Source organism: Carcharhinus amblyrhynchos, chromosome 25, assembly GCF_965287045.1.
Source record: "Carcharhinus amblyrhynchos chromosome 25, sCarAmb.v2.hapA, whole genome shotgun sequence".
Lineage (NCBI taxonomy): Eukaryota > Metazoa > Chordata > Chondrichthyes > Carcharhiniformes > Carcharhinidae > Carcharhinus > Carcharhinus amblyrhynchos.
This window is the reverse complement of record NC_137348.1, coordinates 19,458,932-19,479,910: the sequence shown is the minus strand read 5'-3', so window position 1 is coordinate 19,479,910 and position 20,979 is coordinate 19,458,932. Positions and strand designations below refer to the sequence as shown.

Genomic DNA, 20,979 nt, shown 5'->3' with positions numbered 1-20,979 from the left:
TAAGTAATAGAAAGAATAAGGCATTTACAGCCATTTAAGGAAATGAAAGCCCATCTTCAACCTACCTCAGCTACACCGTCCTTCATTTGAATTATTGTAATGACTAAATATCTATCAATCTTAGGCTTGAATTTATTCAACAGCTGAGCATCCACAGATCTCCTGAGGAGAGAATTTCAAAAATTCACAGCCCCAAATGAAGAAATTTTTCCTGTTGCTCCTAAACAGCTACCCCCTTATTCTGCAACTCTAACCCCTTATTCCAGACTTTGCAGCCACAGGAAACATCCTCCAAGCATCTATCCTGTCAAGCCCCATAAGAATTTTACATGTTGCAATTAGATCATCTTATCCTTCTAAATTTTAGGGAATACAGACCTAGCTTATTTAATCTCTCCTCCTGCAGCAAGAAAGTCATAAAATCCCTACAGTGCAAAAAGAGGCAATTCAGTCCATCAAGTCTGTAGTGACTCGCTGAAAGAGTATCTTCTCCAGGCCCACCTCCCTGCCATATCCCCATAACCCTGCACATCCACCTAATCTACATGTCTTTGGATGTCAGGGGTTACTTTAGCATGCCAAATCAACCTAACCTGCACACCTTCGGTTTAAAATATTTCTATCTTCGTTCATAATTTTGTTTTTAGAACTTGGTGGGGTTTTCTAGAATTGTTCAACCTCAGTGGTGGATGAAAAGTCCCAACCCTCCACCCGTTCAGTGAACTACTGTTGTAAATGATTGTGAAACATCCCTTCTATCTTCACTGTAATATATTGGGTATGATACAGCAGTTGTTTGTATGTACAGTGCTTAATCCAAGTTACACTGCTGATGTCAGATGATCCAAGTGAATTAAAAATATAACGTGTACAGAAGAGAACAAAATAGCACTGCAGATTTCCGAATTCACATGGCTGATGCTATTGACTTGTGAAATACATAAAAGTGACAAATGGGGGGGGAATACTTTGTAGGGATTTCAATACTGCAATTTTCAGAGGACCACAGAAATCATAAAATGACTATGAAGAGAAAAACAGTAAACCACTTCTATAAGCTTTTCATGTTCTCAAAGGTTGTTCAACACACCCTCAACACAATATCTGATATTTAAATAAGATAGATATTGTTGATTATTATGCTGGTTAAGTAAATAATACCTTGTGTTGTAGGTGCAGCAGCAGAAAACATGCTGGGTAGTTTGCTTGGTTTACCAGGCTCGACTTCAGTATTACTTGATCCCTGCACAGGGTCAACAATCTCTGAGACAACGAGTGAGGCTTGGAGTGTGGAAGTTCTGCCAAGTGACTCGGGTGAGTATAATAAAATTTTTTTTCCCAATATTTTTCGAGCCTCCCATTATTAGACAAAGAAATCATTGCAATCATTCCTCTGGCTATTAATGCACTCCAGATACAGTATCCTAATTTGCTGTGAGATTTTGGATTTGAACCTCTGATTATTTAGCTCTATTTATGTATTCTACTATCCATCCTATGTTTGTGTGTGCTGGTTGAGAATTGTAATTGCCAAGTTTTTTTGTATTGTGGATTTGAATTGATTTACGTTTCTCTGGTTGCTGTTTCTATGTTGAAGACTGTTTGAAGTAACAATGCACTGTGTATGTTGCTGTGAAAATGTGAAAGCAATTTATTCCAATTAAAATTTTGCATTGATTTAGTTATTAGCATATTATAAGATGGCTGTATGCCTTTACCTAATCTAAATTAAATTGGCTTCAGTACACTGCATTGGGAGAGAGACAGATCTGGCATAATGACAACTACAGATGCTCATGTCTAAAAGGTGGCAAACCACATGTTTGTGACTCCTATATCCAGGTGTGTGTAGGTTAAAATGTAAAACAGTGAACTTAAGGAACACAACAATGTAAAATTCAAAACTGTAGTTTGATTTACAATTATGAAAATAAGTATCTTGTTCTAAACAAGATTCTATTTGGCTAAACTGAAGAGAAACATTGGAATCATGGATAATGTTGTGGACACCATTTACATTACAGCATTTGGAGCCTGTTATTTGCAGCTAAGTCGCATGCCTTAACCTTTTGCTTATAGGTATTGATGTTATGGAATCTATTAGCGGTTAACAGAAGCAAATATAAAGGAATCCTGATCAGATTATTATTAAATCCAAGGTCACAAGTTTCTACATCGACTTGTCTCCTCGAATAAGTTCTACATTTTTTCACTGGGTGGGGGACCTTATGAAAATGATACTGTCTCCTTTTGAATCACCTGACCTGTAGACTATTGGAATAATTTTCTGATAAATGGTATCATAGTTGCAATAAAAATATTGTGTCTTGCTTTTCAGAAGCCACAGATTTGAAGCAGGAGGAGCGATTGCAGGAGCTGGAAAGTTGTTCAGGATTGGGGAGCACATCTGACGATACTGACGTGAGGGAAGTGAGCTCTCGGCCCAGTACACCTGGACTCAGTGTTGTATCAGGTACAGGATAATGGAACATTGTGATTGATTGTTCTCGATATGCAAGTAAATGTTATGCAAAAGTTTAAAACGGTCCCTCCTAAAAAGTGTGGCAATGTTTAGAGTAACATTTTCTTCATGAAGTCCAATCACAATACTTACATTCCAGAATTAATGCCTTTTAGGCTTTTTACACTATTTAACAGGCATCAGTGTAACTTCAGAGGATATACCCAACAAGGTGGAGGATATACGGTCAGAATGCAGCTCTGATTTTGGAGGGAAGGATTCTGTTACAAGCCCCGATGTGGAGGAAATTGTACAGGGTAAATATGTTTTAAATATAAAGCTATTGTAAAAATATTGAAATAATAGAAATCTGACTTCATGGGGAATGGGTGGAGAGGAGTTTAAAAAGGACATTTTACATAGCTAACAGTTGCTCATATATTCAGATTGTGAACAGTTAAACACCTTCAAATGTATTCGTTGTTGAATCTCCTGTCTGCTTTGGGTAAAATCTGTTCAGTTAGGTTGCAAGGTTTGTGTCACCTCAAGTTAAGTTAATTTACTGATCCTAAGCACCAGAACTTACTTTTCAGATGTGCAAGCTTCAGTTATGGGCATTTTGAAATGTGTGGATACTCCTGCTACATCACACTGCAAGTGCAAATACATACACCTCACAATTCCCAAACCAGAATGTGTGGTTCTTAGTTGACTGTTTGTAGATGGAATCAGTGGCCTGATCTGCAATGTAGTCTGTAATTTATCAAAGCATTCATTATGCTTTAGAATGTGTAATTTGAGCGGCTGTATAAATTTGATAGGTAATCTAACTTGTAGTAGTAATAATAATAGTACATCATTTCATTGTGGATTTTCAGGTGCACATCAGATGACCTCTCCACTTTCCCAGACAGATGCGTTGCTAGCAATGTTTGACCCACTGTCTTCCGATGGTAGGTTAAAATTATGTACAGTGCACCTTGTAAAGTTACAGATTTACTGCAAGTAATTTATTTTCATTGGAAAAGAACTTAGCTACAACTTGGTGTAACTACCTATAAATTACAAGGTTTTTTAAATTCTGGGCCAGCATTTATTGTGCATCTCTGATTGCCCTTGAACTGAGTGACCATTTCAGAGGACCCGGATTCACATTTAGGCCCGACCAGGTAAGATTAAAGGATGTTAACGAACCAGATGGGTTTTAATGACAATCGACAATGGTTTCATGATCATAAAATGTTTAATTCCAGATTTTTATTGAATTCAAAGTTCACTGTCTGTCTTGGTGGGATTCAAACCCAGATTTCCAGAGCATTACCCAGGATCTCTGGATTACCAATCCAGTGAAAATGTCATTGCTCCATCACCTCCCTCTATAATGTATGTTTTTAAAAATTTTCTTCTCTTCCACCAACTCCTTGAAATTTCAAGGGATAACCAGCATATCCGTTAAAAATGAAAAGATAGAAAATGCTTTGCGAAAAGTTGTAATTCATTACATACAGCTTCTGTTTCAAGTTTTTTTTCTCCTTTAGAATCTCTTGCGCCTTTCCCAAAGGCAGGCCTTTCTTTGCTTGATTGAATGTGGAGTAAAGAAGCACTGATTGAATTTTCAAACTGATTTTAATTTTTATTCCATTCTTAAAATTACAAAGCCAATGCACACCTAAATCCATCTCCTTGGCTTGCTCCAAAAACCAAATTCAAGTTGAATCTAATTCATGGTTCCCAAAAGAGAGAGATACAAGTTACCTGACAAGGGAAGGCATTGCCCCTCATCTTGGGCTTGACTTATTTAGCCTAACCTAAACATCTTGGGAGACTAAGACAATTTAGCATAGCCAATATACCTAACCTGTACATCTTAGGACACTGGGCGGAAACTGGAACATCTGAGAAAATCCACACAGACATGGGGAGAATATGCAAATTCCACATGGTCACTCAAGACCGGAATCGAACATGGGTCCCTCACGTTGTAAGACAGCAGTGTTAACCATTGTGCCACCATACTACCCTCGAATTCAAATTTTACCATCCGCCACAGTGGGATTTGAACCCAGAACCCCAGAACCTTTGGTTTACTAGTCCAGTGGCAACACCAAGATGCCATTGTGTTCCCAATTTACCAATATAATCTGCTCAAGTTACTTCCTTGAACAGTCTGTTTCATGCGTTGACTGCCCTGTTTTTAAAATAATTAATTGTGATCAGTTTTGTTCACCACTTGTGTTACCTTTATAGAGTTGTGGCTGACATAAACTCATCGTTATAATTCAGTTTGAACCATTTGATGCAGCGGATCTGAATACATTAATAAGATCTCTGATTTGAATGCTCACCTATTTTGCCTTGTGGCTGAAGTGCCTAAACGCAGGCAAATTAGTCATAATTTGCCATACCTCCTTCAAAGTTAGAATTTTCTTACTACAGTGTAGCATGGCAACCAGAATTGCAAATAACATTTCCTGGAACCAAGACACGCTCTTGTTAGTAAAATAGCTCCAATAGTGTACAAGACAGCAATAACAAGTACAGAAATCTACAATTCATCAAAATCTAATAATTTGAAAAGGGGATTGAGTTGCCTTTGGTAATCCACACAGCTCTAATTAGTGATTTGTTTTTTTCCTGCCCCTATATTCCTTTCCAAATCTTCCTGTGCATTCATCCATATGAAACAACATTTTCTCCTTCTCAATCCATCCAAATCTGCTGGTTTCTTGACTTCTAAGTCTCCGAAAATTCCTCCCACCCTTTCATACCAACAACCGTTGAAATATATTTATTTAAGATCCTGCTTGCAAATCATTAAAGTATGTTATAAACATGATTTATTCAGATAATAATTAAAAGATTTATATAAATTGGCAGTACTTGTTTAATGGGTTATACAGATTGGTACATTGATGAAGACCTCAACCAAATAATTGTTTGCTTCTAGATATTTCACTATGAAGTAGTGTACTGTAGACATTTTATAACCTTTCCTTTTGATAACACTTCCTTTCAAATGAGCTACCAAGCATGACTTTAGATAATTAAAGCATAGATTTGGCTTCAGCGTTCTCATCAAAAGTAGAAGTACTGAATTCCACTTGTAATGGATGTGATTTGTCTGGGCAAAATTGAGTAAACTGAATTAAGTTAAATGGAAATATTAGAGAGGGTTAATTATAGGAGGGTTGATATTCTGTAGCTTCATGGAAATTTATTTTGCTGAAGGACAAAGTATAACATAGAACATTACAGCGCAGTATAGGCCCTTCGGCCTTCGATGGTTCCACTGGTTGGCGCAACAATCTAATGACCCTCTAACCTAAACTATTCCACTGTTATCCATGTGCCTATCCACTGACCATTTGAACACCCTTTAAAGTTGGCGAGTCCACAACTGCTGCAGGCAGGGCATTCCACGCCCTTACTACCCTCTGAGTAAAGAACCTACCTCTGACATCCATCCTATAATTATCACCCCTCAATTTAAAGCTATGTCCCCTCGTGTTAGCCATCACCATCTGAGGAAAAAGGCTCTCACTGTCCACCCTATCTAATCCCCTGATCATCTTGTATGCCTCAATTAAGTCACCTCTTAACCTCCTCTCTAACGAAAACAACTTCAAGTCCCTCAGCCTTTCCTCATAAGACCTTCCCACCGTACCAGGCAACATCCTGGTAAACCTCCTCTGCACCCTTTCCAGTGCTTCCTCATCTTTCTTATAATGCGGTGACCAGAACTGTACGCAATACTCCAAGTGTGGCCGCACCAGAGTTTTGTACAGTTGCAACATGATCTCTCGGCTCCAAAATGCAATCCCTCTTCCAATAAAAGCTAACACACTGTGTACGCCTTCTTAACAGCCTTATCAACCTGGGTGCCAACTTTCAGGAATCTATGCACGTGTACACTGAGATCTCTCTGCTCGTCAACACTACCAAGAGTCCTTCCATTAGCCCTATATTCTGTAATCCTGTTACTCTTTCCAAAGTGAATCACCTCACACTTTTCCACATTAAACTCCATTTGCCACCTCTCAGCCCAGCTCTGCAGCTTACCTGTGTCCCTCTGCAAACTGTAACGTCCATCCTCACTGTCGACAACTCCTCTGACTTTAGTGTCGTCCGCAAATTTACTAACCCATCCTTCTACACCCTCACCTAGGTCATTTATAAGTAGAGAGCAGTGGTGAAAGGTTTTTTTCCCAGAACAGAGCAAAGTGCATAGTGCCATATTCCTGGACTCAGTACTTGAATCACTGCTCATTTTGATATATATGAATGACTTGGAATTGGATATAAAGGGCATAATTTTGGAGTTTACAGATGACATGGAGCTCAGAGATGCAGAGGGAGATGGTAACAGACCTCAGAGGGACATAAACTGGTAAAAGGACAGTCTGAATATGACAGATAAAATTTACCGCAGAGAAATGTGAAGTAACAAATTTTGATAAGAAGAATCAAGTATGGGAATATAAATATAAAAGTGGTAATGCCACCAGCCTAGTAATCCTGCATTAATAATCTGGAGGCACGAGTTCAAATCTTACCACAGCAGGCAGGGAATGTAAATTGAGTGAATTAAATAAATCTGCAATAAAAACTGGTCTAAGTAATGGTCACATTGACTTGATTGGATTGTTTAAAAACCCATCTGATTCACTAATGTCTTTTCAAGAAAGAAAATCTGCTGTCCCTACCTTGTCTGACCTACATGTGACTCCTGACCCAAAAGCAATGTGGTTAACTCTTAACTTCAAACCACTCATTCATTGTATTCAAGGCTCACCGCTACTTTCTTGAGGCACAGTTCGAGATGTGCAATAAATGCTAGCCTTGCCAGCAATGCCTACATCCAATGAATGAATAAGCAAGAAATAAACCCAGTGGTATAATTCTTGAGGTGTATAGGTACAGAAAGAGCTGAGGGTGTGTACACCTATATTTTTGAAGCTGGCAGGACAAGTTGAGAAGGCATATAAGATCCTTCATTTATAAATAGAGGCAATATATAAAAGAAAGGAAGTGATCCAAAATCATTATGAAAATGACACTTCAGGATGTCAAGGCCTTAGAAAGGGTATAACAGAGGTCGACTAGAATGGTACTAAGGATGGAAGGTGCAAGTTACACAGAGGCAAGAAAAATTGGTAGTGTTTCCCTTCAGGCAAAGAAGCTTAACAGGAGATTTGATGAAAAGTGTTCACAATTATGAAGGGCAGCTAAGGGAAAAACTCTTTCCAGTGGCAGAAGGAAACCCACAAGCATAAGTGTTTTTTTTTAGGGTTTAAAGCTTTTTAAAAGTTTGTTTATTCGTGTCACAAATAGGCTTACATTAACGCTGCAGTGAAGTTACTGTGAAAATCCCCTGTCGCACATTCTGGTACTTTTTCAGGTACACAGAGAATTTAGAATGGCCAATGCACCTAACCAGTATTGGGAGACTGTGGGAGGAAACTGGAGCACCCAGAGGAAACCCACTGAGAACATAAAAACTCCACACGCACAATGACCCAAGCCAGGAATCGAACACGAGTCCTTGGTGCTGTGAGGCAGCAGTGCTAACCACAGTGCAACCGTTGACAAAAATGAACCAGTGATGTGGAAACCTTTAAGCAGCAAATTATACTAATCTGCAAAATAACTATAGTGAGGGTGGTGGTAGATTGAATAGTTACTTGGAGAATTTGATAAATACTTGGAAATATGTATGAAACTCTGGGGAAAGAGCAGGGGAGTAAGACTAGTTGGATAGCTCTTTCAAAGAATCGAGTTGAATGGTCACCTACTTTGTCTATCCATCCATGATTCTGTGGACCACATTTGCCTAACAAATTTGTATGTTCAGTAAATTGTATGTTTCTGACATGAGATTTAGAATACTGAAATGTTTTCCCTCTATTCCTCAGCAAGGAATGTCATTATTTGTACATTCTGATTTCATGCGTAACGGACATTTTATCTGGATGTTTGGACAAACCTAGTTTACATGGATCAACCTGTAAGCTGTGATTCATGTTTTGTTTTGTTTTTCCAAAATTCACAGCTTCAAACATACCGTCAATCGTCAGACCGAAAGTACACTATGCAAGACCATCACACCCACCACCAGATCCTCCAATACTGGAAGGTGCAATAGGAGGCACTGATGCCCGATTACCAGCTTTTGGGTCTCACATATGTTGCCAAACTGAAGCTGAGCTGCTCAAACAGAGACATTCCTTTCCAGAAAGACTAGTGCGCAGCAGAAGCTCTGATATCGTTTCGTCATCTCGACGACCAATGAGTGATCCTGGATGGAATGCACCAGGCATCAGACGGATGGCGAATGAGGAAATATTTGCAGCTGGAGCAGCGCCAGCTGGACCCCCTGGACCAACTTCATCGCCAAGCAAAGATTCCCTAGTAAGGTGTAATCTCACTGTTTAAGTATTCCTTGATACTTCAAACAAATATTTTTCCAACTGAGACTTGTCATTTAATTATGTCATATGTTGAATATTTCTTCTTTATAAGATACCAAAGAAATTCATTGCATGAGGAAGCAGTATACAAATGCAACACTCTTTCAGTCACCTTATGTTACTAATATGGGGACAATATCTTTAATCCGACAACCTCAGGGCCTAGACTGTTGGATTTCAGATATTGCCAGATTTTGGATCAGGCTGTTTGGACCATGGGCAGTTTGGGCTGAACTGGGTTGGGTGAGGTCAAGAATTGCTTGGAGTATGGGATATAAAAGCAGCAAAGCTGGTAAACAAGTTTGGAACTACACTGCACCAATGTGATGCACCTAGCCAAATTGTTTAGGTAAGTTATTTTAAATTTTACTTTCAAAATGGATGCATGGAGTATTAGAAAAATGTCTGGATTTCGGAGAGCTCCAGTTTTTGGACAGCAGGATTTGAGGCACTCTACATTGTACAACATAATTTTGATTGGAAACTCAAGTAATACAATAAACACTGATGGGTGCTCATAAAATGACGTTGGCTGGCGAACATGGGTATATGGAATAAAACCACTTCAAAGACTTCAAATTTGGATGCAATCATTTACCCTTGGAAAGAAACAACTTGACACTCAGGAATTAACTGCAGTATAGTGGAAAATTAAGTCAACTAAAGCTTTACTAATCTGCACTATAAAAATGTAACTAGAATTATGTACGTATTATGTAAAACTGTGGTGGTAAGTCCACACATTTGCATTCACAAACAGATAAGTTGACCAAATTGTGATTCGTCTTGGCTGGTTCCAAATTTCAAAAAATCCCTTGTGTTGCTTTGTTTCTCACATCCCTCAATCCATTTTCCCCCAAATACCTTTTTGCATCCCTTTTGTGCAGGGGGAGGATAGGAAGGACAGCGATGATGAGAAGTCAGATCGTAGCAGATCCTGGTGGAAGAAACGATTTGTGTCTGCTATTCCTAAAGGTCAGTCTTGGGATTATTCTCATTTTTTGACACAGCACATGAGATAAATAACTGGTCCAGAGTTCTTTTACTTCAGAATTTATCAGCATCTTGAAACATAGAATCTTTTTTCTAGCTTAACTATATCTATATCACTTTCTTGTGCATTTGCCTGTGGCAGCTCAGTGCATTTTGATTTGTTTCACTCTCACCTGTAAAAATGAAAAGGCTGCTTGTTTGCATTCCTTGTTTTACTGCTTGTCAACTACTTTGGCACATTATAAATCAACAGCCTGGGATTTTCCCAAGAATTTTGGGTGCAACTGACTGGATTTTCGTATCGGTAACTTGGCTTATTCCGACCTAAAGTCAGTAATGCCCCTAATACCATTGTTTTAGCAGCCCCTTCTCAGTTGTTAGGGTCCAGGTACAAAGAATTCACACTTAGTATGTTCTGCAGTTTTGCTTACTTCCAAAAACAAGTTATCCTTAGCATTAGTTAAAAATCTTTGTCATCCACAACTTAAAATTTTCAGTTTAGAAAAAAACATTGCAATTTTGAATGAGGTAGTGTTTACTAAAATAACTGTACTGACGTGTATATCCAGTTAATTATCAGGTAGAAATGCAACTGAACATTTATGCTGAATATCAGCTTAACTAGTATAATAGTGTAAATAATGTTATCTAACACTAAAACCTTCATTGCTGTCAATTACACTTCACCACAAGGTTTTGGTTAAAGCCATGATTTTCTTCATCCTGCATGCGATGAAGTTATTTTGTTTTTGTAATACGGTATATTTTCTCTTTAGCTCCTATTTCCTTCAGGAAGAAAGATAAACAAGAAAAAGACAAAGAAGATGGTGCACAGGAAAGGTTTCAGGCCATGCAAGGTTGGCTGATCCTACCTTACATAACGAATGGTGAATGAGGTCTACAAAGACAAATAACACCCGCATGAAACAGGAATATCTTTAAAAAAAAACTACACATCAGAGCTTTTTAGTTGCTTTTTTAAAGAAGTATTTACTTCACATGCATGGAAATTACACTAACCATGTAGCACAAACATATAATCTGTATCTGTGATTCAAAAGTGCCTGACTTTGCACAGTAATCGCTAAATCTGGTGCTAACATACACCTCCAGTCTGGAAGGTTAATTATTGTAGGACCACCACATTGATCACAACTGTCCAGTTGCTCATTGCCCAGTATATAGTTTTAATACCAAGGATCCAATTGCAAGAAAAGTGTAGATGTCCAGCCTGTGTCTCTGCTCTGTCAGTGATTTTTGAGTGCTTTGGTAGCCTGCCTTTCTGCTGCTCTGCTTTTCTTCTGTCTCGATCTCCCTTCGCCCTGTTCCTAACTTTTCCCCAGTTCCTGCTGCAATAATTAGCACTTCATTTCCTTTTAGGTGAGGATTCATTGGGTGCAATAATCAAATAATTGCTTTGCATATTCCTTTGTTATGAACAAATCTCCGGTCTTGTTTGTTAAAGCAAAATTAATTTTGATGTATTTGGTTTGTTGAAAGTTTAAAGCTATAATTAAATGAAGAATAACAAGTTATTTTTCGTTGTACCAAAAAGAAGGAAATCTTGAAGGCGGCTGAGAAATTAAAACAATCAAGACCAAGGAAGGGGTAGAGTCTGAAGGAAGAATCAGACTCATTAAATCTGCAATCCGGGGAAGTTGAATCCCCAATGGCAAGAAAAATTGCATGTCTAACGATCCATTTAGTAGCAGCAGATTTTAATGCTATGAAAGATAGATCTTTACGTGGAAGTTTCTACCTGATAGTTGCGTTTACAATACAATGATCCAAATGATTGGAGAAGCACTTGTGTTTGGACAAGTGGATACTTTGGATACTGATCATTTACTAATTCCTTTGTGTTAAATGATAGCATTGATGCACAGGAGAATTGAATAATTATGCTGGAATATCTAGCCAATTAACTAGTCGATACAGATAATTGGTGTTTGGATAAATGGCTTGCAAATCTGTGACAGTTGGACAAAGTAGTGGCAGGATTCCCTGATGATTCACTAGGCAAATTGATCACATTTATTAATACTAAAACTTACAGACCAAGCACATCATGTCCAGTCCCTGATTTGCATTCATCTCGACTAGCTGTTGCAGGGAATGCTGTCATTTGCCACTATCTGTGAGCTAGGGAAGGAGGGGTGGAAAAAATGACCAGCGTTTTTGCATTAGTCATTCTGCAGTGATCTTTGCTACGTTATCAGTTGAGTAGAGGAACACCCCTAGACTGTTAACTTGCTTGTATTGTAAAAGTAGCCATTAGGTTGTGAATAAGGGAGGTGTTTTTAAAGAAGCATTGGAAAAATGCATACAGTGTGCAGCTGGTGGAGGCAATGAAAATTTAAGGTGGTGGATGTGACACAAATTAAGTAAGCAGCTTTGTTGTGGATGGTGTCCAAATGTTGTTGAAGCTGCTTCCATCCAGGCAAACGGAGAGCACTCCATCACAATACTGACTTGTGCCTTGCAGCTCGTGGAAAGGTTTTTGGGAGTCAGGAGGTGAATCACTCAGGTTTGACTTGTTACACCCACAGTGTTTATGTGGTGGATCCAATTAAATTTCCTCTTAATGGACCAGCTGCTAGGGGATTCGTTGATGATAATGTTAAATGTCACAGAGAGGTTGACTTGTTTTATTGGAAATGGTCATTGCCTGGCACTTGAATCATGTGCAAATTTTATTCAACTTATCAGCCCAGGCTTGAGTGTTGTACAAACCTTGTTTTATAACTGAGAAATTGAAAATGGTGCTGAACATTGTGAAATTGCTAGCAAACATCTCCATTTCTGACCTTGCGATAATGAAGGTCATTGGTGAAGCAGCCAAAGATGGTTGAGCCTATGGCAATCCTCTGAGGAATTTCTCAGTGCATGTCCTGGGCTTGCATAGTTGGCCTTGTAACTATCTTCCTACCAGTTCTGTTAGAGCTCCTTGAAACCACATGTGTTGCCTTAATATCACATGCAATCATTCTCACCTCGTTGCTGGAATTCAGCACTCTTGTCCGTGTTTGGCCTAAACCTTAATGAGCTCTGGAGCTGCGTGGTCCTGGTAAAGCCCAAATTGAGTAAGTAAATGCTGTTTGATGGCACTTTTGACAATTCTTACTTGAGTAGGCTGAAGAGACAGTAATTTTCCTTTTTTTCAGCTGAACATACACAAGTAAGTTTCCACTTTTCTGGGTAGATTGCCAGTGCTACAACTGTACTGGAATTGCTTGGCTGAGGTGCAGGGTGGGTTATGGATTACAGGTTTTTAGTACTGTAGCTATGATAATGTCAAGGCCCTGAGCTGTAGCTGTATCCAGTGCTTTCAGCCGTTCTTTGATATCATGTGGAAGGAACCAAATAAGTAGAAGTCTGTTCTCTCTGATGGGGAACTCAGGAAGAGGCTGAGAAGGATAATGCGCTTGACACTTTCTTGACTGAAGCTGATAGGAACTGCTTCAGTCTTGTCTCTTTTCAAGATCTGGGCTCCAGCATCACTGGAAACAAGAGATAGAAGCAGGAGCAGACCATTTAGCCCATCAAGCCTGTTGTGCCATTCAGTCTTGGGCTTCAACTCTATTTCCCTGCTCATTTCCACACTTCCCTTTATTCTGAGAGACCAAAGATCTGTCTATCTGAGCCTAAATGTGTTCAGTGATTGACATTCACAATCCGCCAGGACAGAAAATTCCAATGATTTCCCCTCATCAGGACAGGGATGTTAGGAGCCTATTTTGGTCTGATCTGTCGTCAGAGCACTTGACGCTGTCTATAGCATGCTGCTTCCATTGTTTAGTATGTATGTGACTTCACCAAATTGGCATCTCATTTTCAAATACACCTAATGCTACTCCTGGCATACTCATTGACCCAGTTGCCTGGCTTGATAGCCAACTGAAGAATGTATTGGACTGAGGTTACATGTGGTGGCAGTAAACAATTCTGCTACTAGCCCAGAGTGGCACGTAGATGCTCAGATTACACATTGCATTTGTAATGAGTGATCTGAAACACTGAAAAGAAAAGGAAGCGGGTGGCATGGTGGTACAGTGGTTAGCATTGCTGCCTCACAGCGCCAGGGACCCAGGTTCCATTCCGGCTTGGGTCACTGTCTGTGTGGAGTTTCCACGATCTCCCTGTGTCTGTGTGGGTTTCCTTGGATGCTGTGGTTTCCTCCCACAGTCTGAAAGATGTGTTGGTTCGGTGCATTGACCTGAAAAGGCACCGGAGTGTGGCAACAAGGGGAATTTCACAGTAACTTCATTTCAGTGTTAATGTAAGCCTTACTTGTGACTAATAAATAAACTTTAAAATGTTTTTGTTAACAGAAGTGAATACAGTGAGTAATTTAGGAAGCAATTTTTGATTTTGTTTATTCACTCGAAGAGGAATAAGTCATTCCAAAACACTTCAGGCATTTGAGAACAGAAAATACTACATTTAACCATAATTTTGGCTTATTTTTTTCCCCCCAAAAGTGTTCATCTTATCAGCTGCTCGGTTTTTGAGTTGTTTACTTCCTGCTTTGTTTGCTCTGTTTTTGTTATGGAGAATATCCCAGAGCAGGTCCATTGCAAACAAGGGGGCAGTGAATTTGGATTGATACAAAGCCATATCATCGAGGTTAATAGAGTTCCAAAAAAAGTCCTTGGTATCTGCATTCCAAGCTACCCATGATCCCATACATTTGGGCTGCCTCACAGACTGGTTAGTAGTTGCGTGCTCTGTTTGAACTGAAATACAGTAAGAAACTTCCTCTTGGTGATCTGTGGTCGAGCATAAAGGGGAACCAGACTTGGTGCAAGTAATAAAACTGGTGCTTCTTAATCATAGAATCCCTACAATGCAGGAGGAGGCCATTCAGCTCATTGAGCCTGCACTGACAACAATCCTACCCCAGTCCTAGCATTGTAACCCTACTAATTATCATGCTAATCCCTCTGACACTAAGGGACAATTTAGCATGGCCAACCAACCTAACCCGCCCATTTTTGCACTGTGGGAGGAAACCCATGCAGACACGGGGAGAATATGTAAGCTCCACACAGACAGCAACCCAAGGCTGGAAGTAAACCCAGGTCCCTGGTGCTGTGAGGCAGCAGTGCTAACCACTGTGTCAAAGTGCCATCTAAATGGTAAATCAAGCTAAATTTTGATATGAATTGAACCTGGGATTAAATTGAAAAAATTAAATTGCTATTAAACTGTTTATTTTCGACTTCCAGCATCTGCAGTAGTTTGCTCTTTAAACTAAATTGCTGATAGATTTATATAATGAAATGTTGGTATGGCCTGGTTGGGCTGAAAGGCCTTTTTCTGAGCTGTAATCCTATATATGTAATATGTATGAACTGCTGAATACTGTTAACTAGAAACATTTCACTTATAATTCCTATTCTAAATGATTGCCACTGCAGCATAAATTTAAAAAATGTCAAGTTCTAGATAAAGTTAGCCACATAATAGTTAAAACCATGTATCGTGGTTTGAAGGAAGAAAAATAGCAATAAAAATCAGTGCTGTCTCTTGCACCCTCTGCTGACCAATTTTAAGACCAGTATCAGCAAAGTGGATTGTTGGCAAAACTTACCTTATTGTGATTGAAATGGCCAAATTCCACTTTCAGTTAATGGATTCTGGAATTTGTACAACGTCTTGGGGGTTGCATTGATTAATTTTATTTATTGTAGGTCCATTCATTGTCAATAACTGGTCTTTTTTAAGAATCTGTCTCTTTGAAAACTATAATCTGTGGCCTAGGTCACCAGTTGTCATCTGCCTATAAATTGGTATGGAGAACTGAGGAATAGGAACCCTGGTGTTGAACACTACTTCAGTTTGAAACCTTTGCCAATCAAATAAAAAAATCGGACCAACTGAGCTGTGGCAAAAGATATTTCAATTAAGATGTTATCTTCATTTCAAGTTATCAAGTGTTCCAAAAAAATACCAAATTTTGAATGAGGTGCCTTGCCCACTTTTAAAGAGGATGACAAGAAAATGAATGGCAAAAGGAAAAAATAAAATACTGCAGATGCTGGAAATCTGAAATGAAATGGAAAATGCTAGAATTGCTTAGCAGGCCAAGCATCATCTGTAGAGTGTAAGAGTTATTTCTCAGGTCTGTGGCTTAAACCATTAACCCTGTTTTTCTCTCCACAGTTGCTGGCTAACCTGAGTATTTCCAACAGTTTCTGTTTTTGTAACTAAAAATGAAACTCCAGAGTTGAAATTTCAAATTTTATGGAAGTGATTAGGTCACAGGCAGAGCACTATTGCGAGGTTTTCAATTTGCTATTAATGTTCCTGTATAGTGATATGCCCCAGCAGGTTCCTGAAATACAGTTGTATTGGTTTCCTTCAGGCACTTTCAGAGATGAGTCGAGTGTTGTTTAAATCTGTATTTTCAATTGGGGTTATTGGATTACACTTAAGTTTGGAAATGGCGTTCATTTTCTTTCCCCTCAAACCAATTTTCATTGCATGGGAAGTGGCACTTTTCCTCTTCTACTCTTGACTACTAACTTTTGAAATAGTATCCCAGTTGCAGTGACCCATTGGAGCATATTATACCTGCTTTATATTTCACAATTCAGTATGCCCATGTTAGGACTGGCATTTAGTGTTGTAAAAGCAAATGTTTGTTAGCTTTCAGTTAAAATCTTGTTACTAATGGACTTGGTTGTAACGAAAACTATGACAATTTGTAACTTCAGTCTGGAGCAAGAGCCTTCTGTTTTTTAAAACCTGAATTACCAACTGGGAGAATTTTCAAAACCATAGCCAAGGGTTAAACTTGCTAATTAATCATGGGTTTTTTGGTTTCTTGGTGTAGCAACCAATTTCAGGAGGCACGGTTTTCCTCTTTTGGCATATGCCTAAGGTTTAGCTAGCTAACTAATTAAGACTAAATTCAGAGAATAGTTGAATTTACAATGCAAGTTACCAGTCAGTCCATTGTGCCAATAGAGCCCTTCAATTGGAATGGCTGACTAATCACACATCTCTGTCCATTGTTTCTATTAGTTATATTTCAGCTTGCTCAATTCTTGCCCAGATGTCTTTTGAATCATGTATTTGCTTTAGTTTCACGTTATGGCTGTATGAAAACACTTAATTTAATGTGTCCTCTTATGTTGGAGTCCCTGATTCCTTGTTACTAACCTACCAACCAGTGTAAGCAATCTTTTATAATTTATCCTCCCAAAATAATTTTGAAACTCCTTATTAGATCCCCTCGTACTTTCTCTGCAGTGGAAAAAGTCACATTTTTTAAAAACCCTTAATTTTTATCATAGTTCTTCCTAGTATAGTTAAAGTGAATATTTGTGTCCTTTCAGATTTTGTTTCTGTGATAGTGCATCTCTGGATATTCTATGCTCCAACTGTTTAATCAGTAGTTTCACAAATTCAACAATACTTCTCTATTATGTTCAGTCAAATGTGTAATATCAAGGGCTGGTGTATATTGAAAGCAGTGAGGTCCAGGGTGCAGAACAGTAGAATTCCTTTAAAAACAAGGTGAGATTTCAGATAAAACAGGTCATAAAAAGGCCTTCTCCAATTTTTCTGTGTCTAAGTCTATCATCATAACCGTCTATTGCCTTCTCCTTCATATTTATCTAGCTTACCCTTGAATGCATTCACTATCCATTTCCACCATTCTCTGTGGCAGCTGGTTCCATGTTCTCAGCACTCTTTGGGTATAGAAGATTCTTCTCAGTTCTGTATGGGATTTCTTTGTAGCTATCTCATTTGATGGCCTCCACTTATGCTCTTCCCCACAAGAGGAAACATTTTCTCTGCGTTTCCTGTCAAAACGTTTCATAATTTTAAATCATTCTTTTGTTGTTCAAAATAAAACACATCGGAAAAATGTTAGTGATAGTATTAATCTTTAGCTCACCAAATAGAGGAGATAGATGACTATTGTGGGAAATCATAGCTATGTGCTAAATCTTAATTGTGATTGAGAAATTTTTGTCTTCTCAACATCACCAGTGATTGTATAAAGGGGATATTTAGTCTGTGAGCAGGAATTTCTTCAAGTTGTGTGTGACTAGCCTTTATAATGACACAAGTGAACCTGGAAGACCCAGTGCGATTCTGGATTTAACGTTGACTGATGAGATGATAAGCCACTTCGTACCTTGTGAATGGAATGCCAGTTTCAGTCTACTAGTTTCAGTCTACTAGTGAGGATGTATTGCTAAAGGAAGCTTGCTGATAAGTTTAATGAAATGCATTAACATGGGAGGAAATATTAAGAAAAACTGATGTGGAAAAAAGATATAGGAAGTAAAACAGATGCCTTTCCGACAGGTGAACAGTTTACCCCAGAAACAAGTGTACCACTAGCATTGAAAGTTTAGAAACCCATTGGGCAAAGGAGAAATTTTTTTTCAAATTTACCATGTTCAGATAGGGCAATCTATAAAGCCACACTGAAAAATTCAAAGTTACTGATGAGGAAAATTTGAGAAACCAGGAGCACACGTAGCTGAAAATACAAAGGAGAAAATGCAGGATGCCGTAGGATGTTGGGTCACTGAAAAATGTGACTACAGACAGGGAAGTAAATAAAATATTAAACCATGATTTTTCCAGCAGTTGTTGTGAATGAAATGAGAAATTGTGAATGTAGACTATAATCTTTATAAATCTCATGAGAGGATATATTGGTGGTAATGCACCTGCCCCAGACCTCAAATTATGACTTCAAAGCATCCCACCCAGGCCCTGTCCTGTAACCCCACATAATTACCCCACAAATCCTCCTAATCTACACATCTCTGAACACCAAGGGGCAATTTACCATGGCCAATCCACCTAAGCTGAGCATCTTTGGACTGTGGAGGAAACTGGAACACTTGGTGGAAACACGGAGAACATGCAAACTCCACAAAAAGAGTCACCCAAGGCTAGAATTGAACTCCAATTGAACAGGGTTCTGAGCAAATTGGCGAAGGAATCTTACCGCAGCTCCTGTGTTTAAAAGGCAGCCAAAGTATCAACAAATTATTGATTTGCATGCTTTATCTCTATTGTGAAGGATAAAAAGGCAGCTTGAGGGAGAGCCTCCCATTAGTTTTGGGAATGGCAAGTCATACTTAGCCAATGCATTGTTCCTTTTTTGAGGAATTGTAAATGTAGTGACTAGAAGTGGGATGTCACATTACTAGCTTTAACTTTGAAAAGGAATTTCAAACTAAATGGTGGCACAGTAGTGAGCACTGCTGGCTCACAGCACCAGGGGACCTGAATTCAATTCTGTCCTTGGGTGATTGTCTGTGTGGGTTTCCTCCCACAGTCTAAAGATGTACAGGGTAGGTGGATTGGCCATCGTAAATTGTGTCCAAAGATGTGTAGATTGGGGGATTAGCTGGGGTAATTATGTGAGGTTACGGGAATAGGGCCTGGGAGAGATGCTTTATCAGAGAGTCAGGTGCAGACTTGATGGGACAAATGACAGTCTAAAGGGATTCTATGAACTATGTAATTGACTACGCGAATTTCAGATCCATGAATAGACGATAGTGAGTTGCGTTTTGTTGGAAGGTTTCCAGCTTGAAAGCAGTTGGATTTCGAGGAACTACTTATATACTGATTTGCATAGTAGAATTCATCCAAGGTGGGGTCTGAGTTCGTCAATTTGAGTAATTATTAATATACAGAAATCTAAAAGGATTTTGAAGTGAAGTTAAAATATAGCATGGTTTACAAAGTAAAATCTGCTTACTGTTATCTCGATGTGGGTATGCCGGCGTTGGACTGGCGTAAACACAGTAAAAAGTCTGACAACACCAGGTTTTAGTCCAACCGATTTATTTGATAATAGATCTATTATCAAATAAATCAGTTGGACTAAAACCTGGTGTTGTCAGACTTTTTACTGTTATCTTAACAGGAAGAGGATTTTTAAGTGAAGGGGAAGTTGATGCACAGGTTGTTAGCCTCGAGTGTTAGAATAGCAACACAATGTTGACCCAGAGAGGAAATTCTAAGGTTATATCTAGCATTGGTGAGATCGCATTTAGAATATTGTATACAGTTTTGATTAGCCTGTTTTAGGAAATATTTATTGCCACAAATACAAGAGGATGTAAGCAAAATACTGCAGATGCTGGAACCTGAAACCAAAAGAGAAAACGCTGGAAAATTGCAGCAGGTCTGGCAGCATCTGTAAGGAGAGAAAAGAGCTGACGTTTCGAGTCCAGATGACCCTTTGTCAAAGTGTCATCTGGACTCTTTTTCTCTCCTTACAGATGCTGCCAGGCCTGCTGAGATTTCCCAGTGTTCTTTTGGTTACAAGAGGATGTAACTTTTTTCCAGACTATTAGGAGAGTTTGGTCATCCTATAGCTTTTCCTGGAATATGGGGAAGTGATCTCAGCAGTAATTAAAATCTCAATGGGTTTATCTTAATTTGATCTATCTTTAATCTTGCTTGACTTCATAATAGTCTGTTACACTTCTGTGAAGTGCTTTGGGAGGCTTTGTTGGCCATTTAAAGTTTTCTTTTAATGCAAATTGTTATTGCTAACTGTTTATACAATGATGATAAGTCTGAGTTGATGCATATGATGTGACTGAATGTCAGAAGTGGGTGTTGATATAGATATAACAAATCCTGAATCCTGCCAGGCATCGTCCAGTAGTCTTTTTTTTTCTTGTTTCTAATTTTATTTCCTCCCTGGGCTCAGGGAGTCCTTCTAACAAGTACTCCTGTTAAAGCAGCATGAATTATGCACAGGAATAGTGAAACTCTGCATCTCCCTCCTGACTTACCTCCATGCTGTAAACCTTTATGACTCTGACTTATGAGTCTATCTCCTCCTTTTCTCAGTTCTTTTTGTTTTCTCTTTTTCTTATCTCTTCTCCCTCCACCCCAAACACACTCATTTCCCAGCATCATTGGATGCTTTGTCTATTAAGGCAGCTGAGAACTGATGCTTTACTCAACAAAGAATGATCAGTTTGTTCAAATTTGTGGTCAATATGGAAGTACATATGGTCTTTGAGTGTTCAAACAGAAAACGTGAAAAAATTGGTTTTA

The 20,979-nt window shown here is 38.8% G+C and overlaps 1 protein-coding gene across 16 annotated transcripts in view; it reads left to right on the top strand.

Annotated features, from left to right (window-relative positions):
- gapvd1 (GTPase activating protein and VPS9 domains 1) overlaps positions 1-20,979 on the top strand; it is a 116,088-nt gene that overhangs the window by 78,597 nt on the left and 16,512 nt on the right. For 11 of the 16 annotated variants that reach the window (XM_080211916.1, XM_080211904.1, XM_080211909.1 and 8 more), the window contains 7 exons: positions 1,174-1,314; positions 2,339-2,473; positions 2,638-2,778; positions 3,340-3,414; positions 8,511-8,869; positions 9,816-9,903; positions 10,698-10,778. In XM_080211916.1, coding sequence (XP_080068042.1) covers positions 1,174-1,314; positions 2,339-2,473; positions 2,638-2,778; positions 3,340-3,414; positions 8,511-8,869; positions 9,816-9,903; positions 10,698-10,778 — 1,020 coding nt within the window. The remainder of the gene's footprint in view (positions 1-1,173; positions 1,315-2,338; positions 2,474-2,637; positions 2,779-3,339; positions 3,415-8,510; positions 8,870-9,815; positions 9,904-10,697; positions 10,779-20,979) is intronic. The other 5 variants (XM_080211918.1, XM_080211915.1, XM_080211920.1 and 2 more) reach the window with 3 other exon arrangements.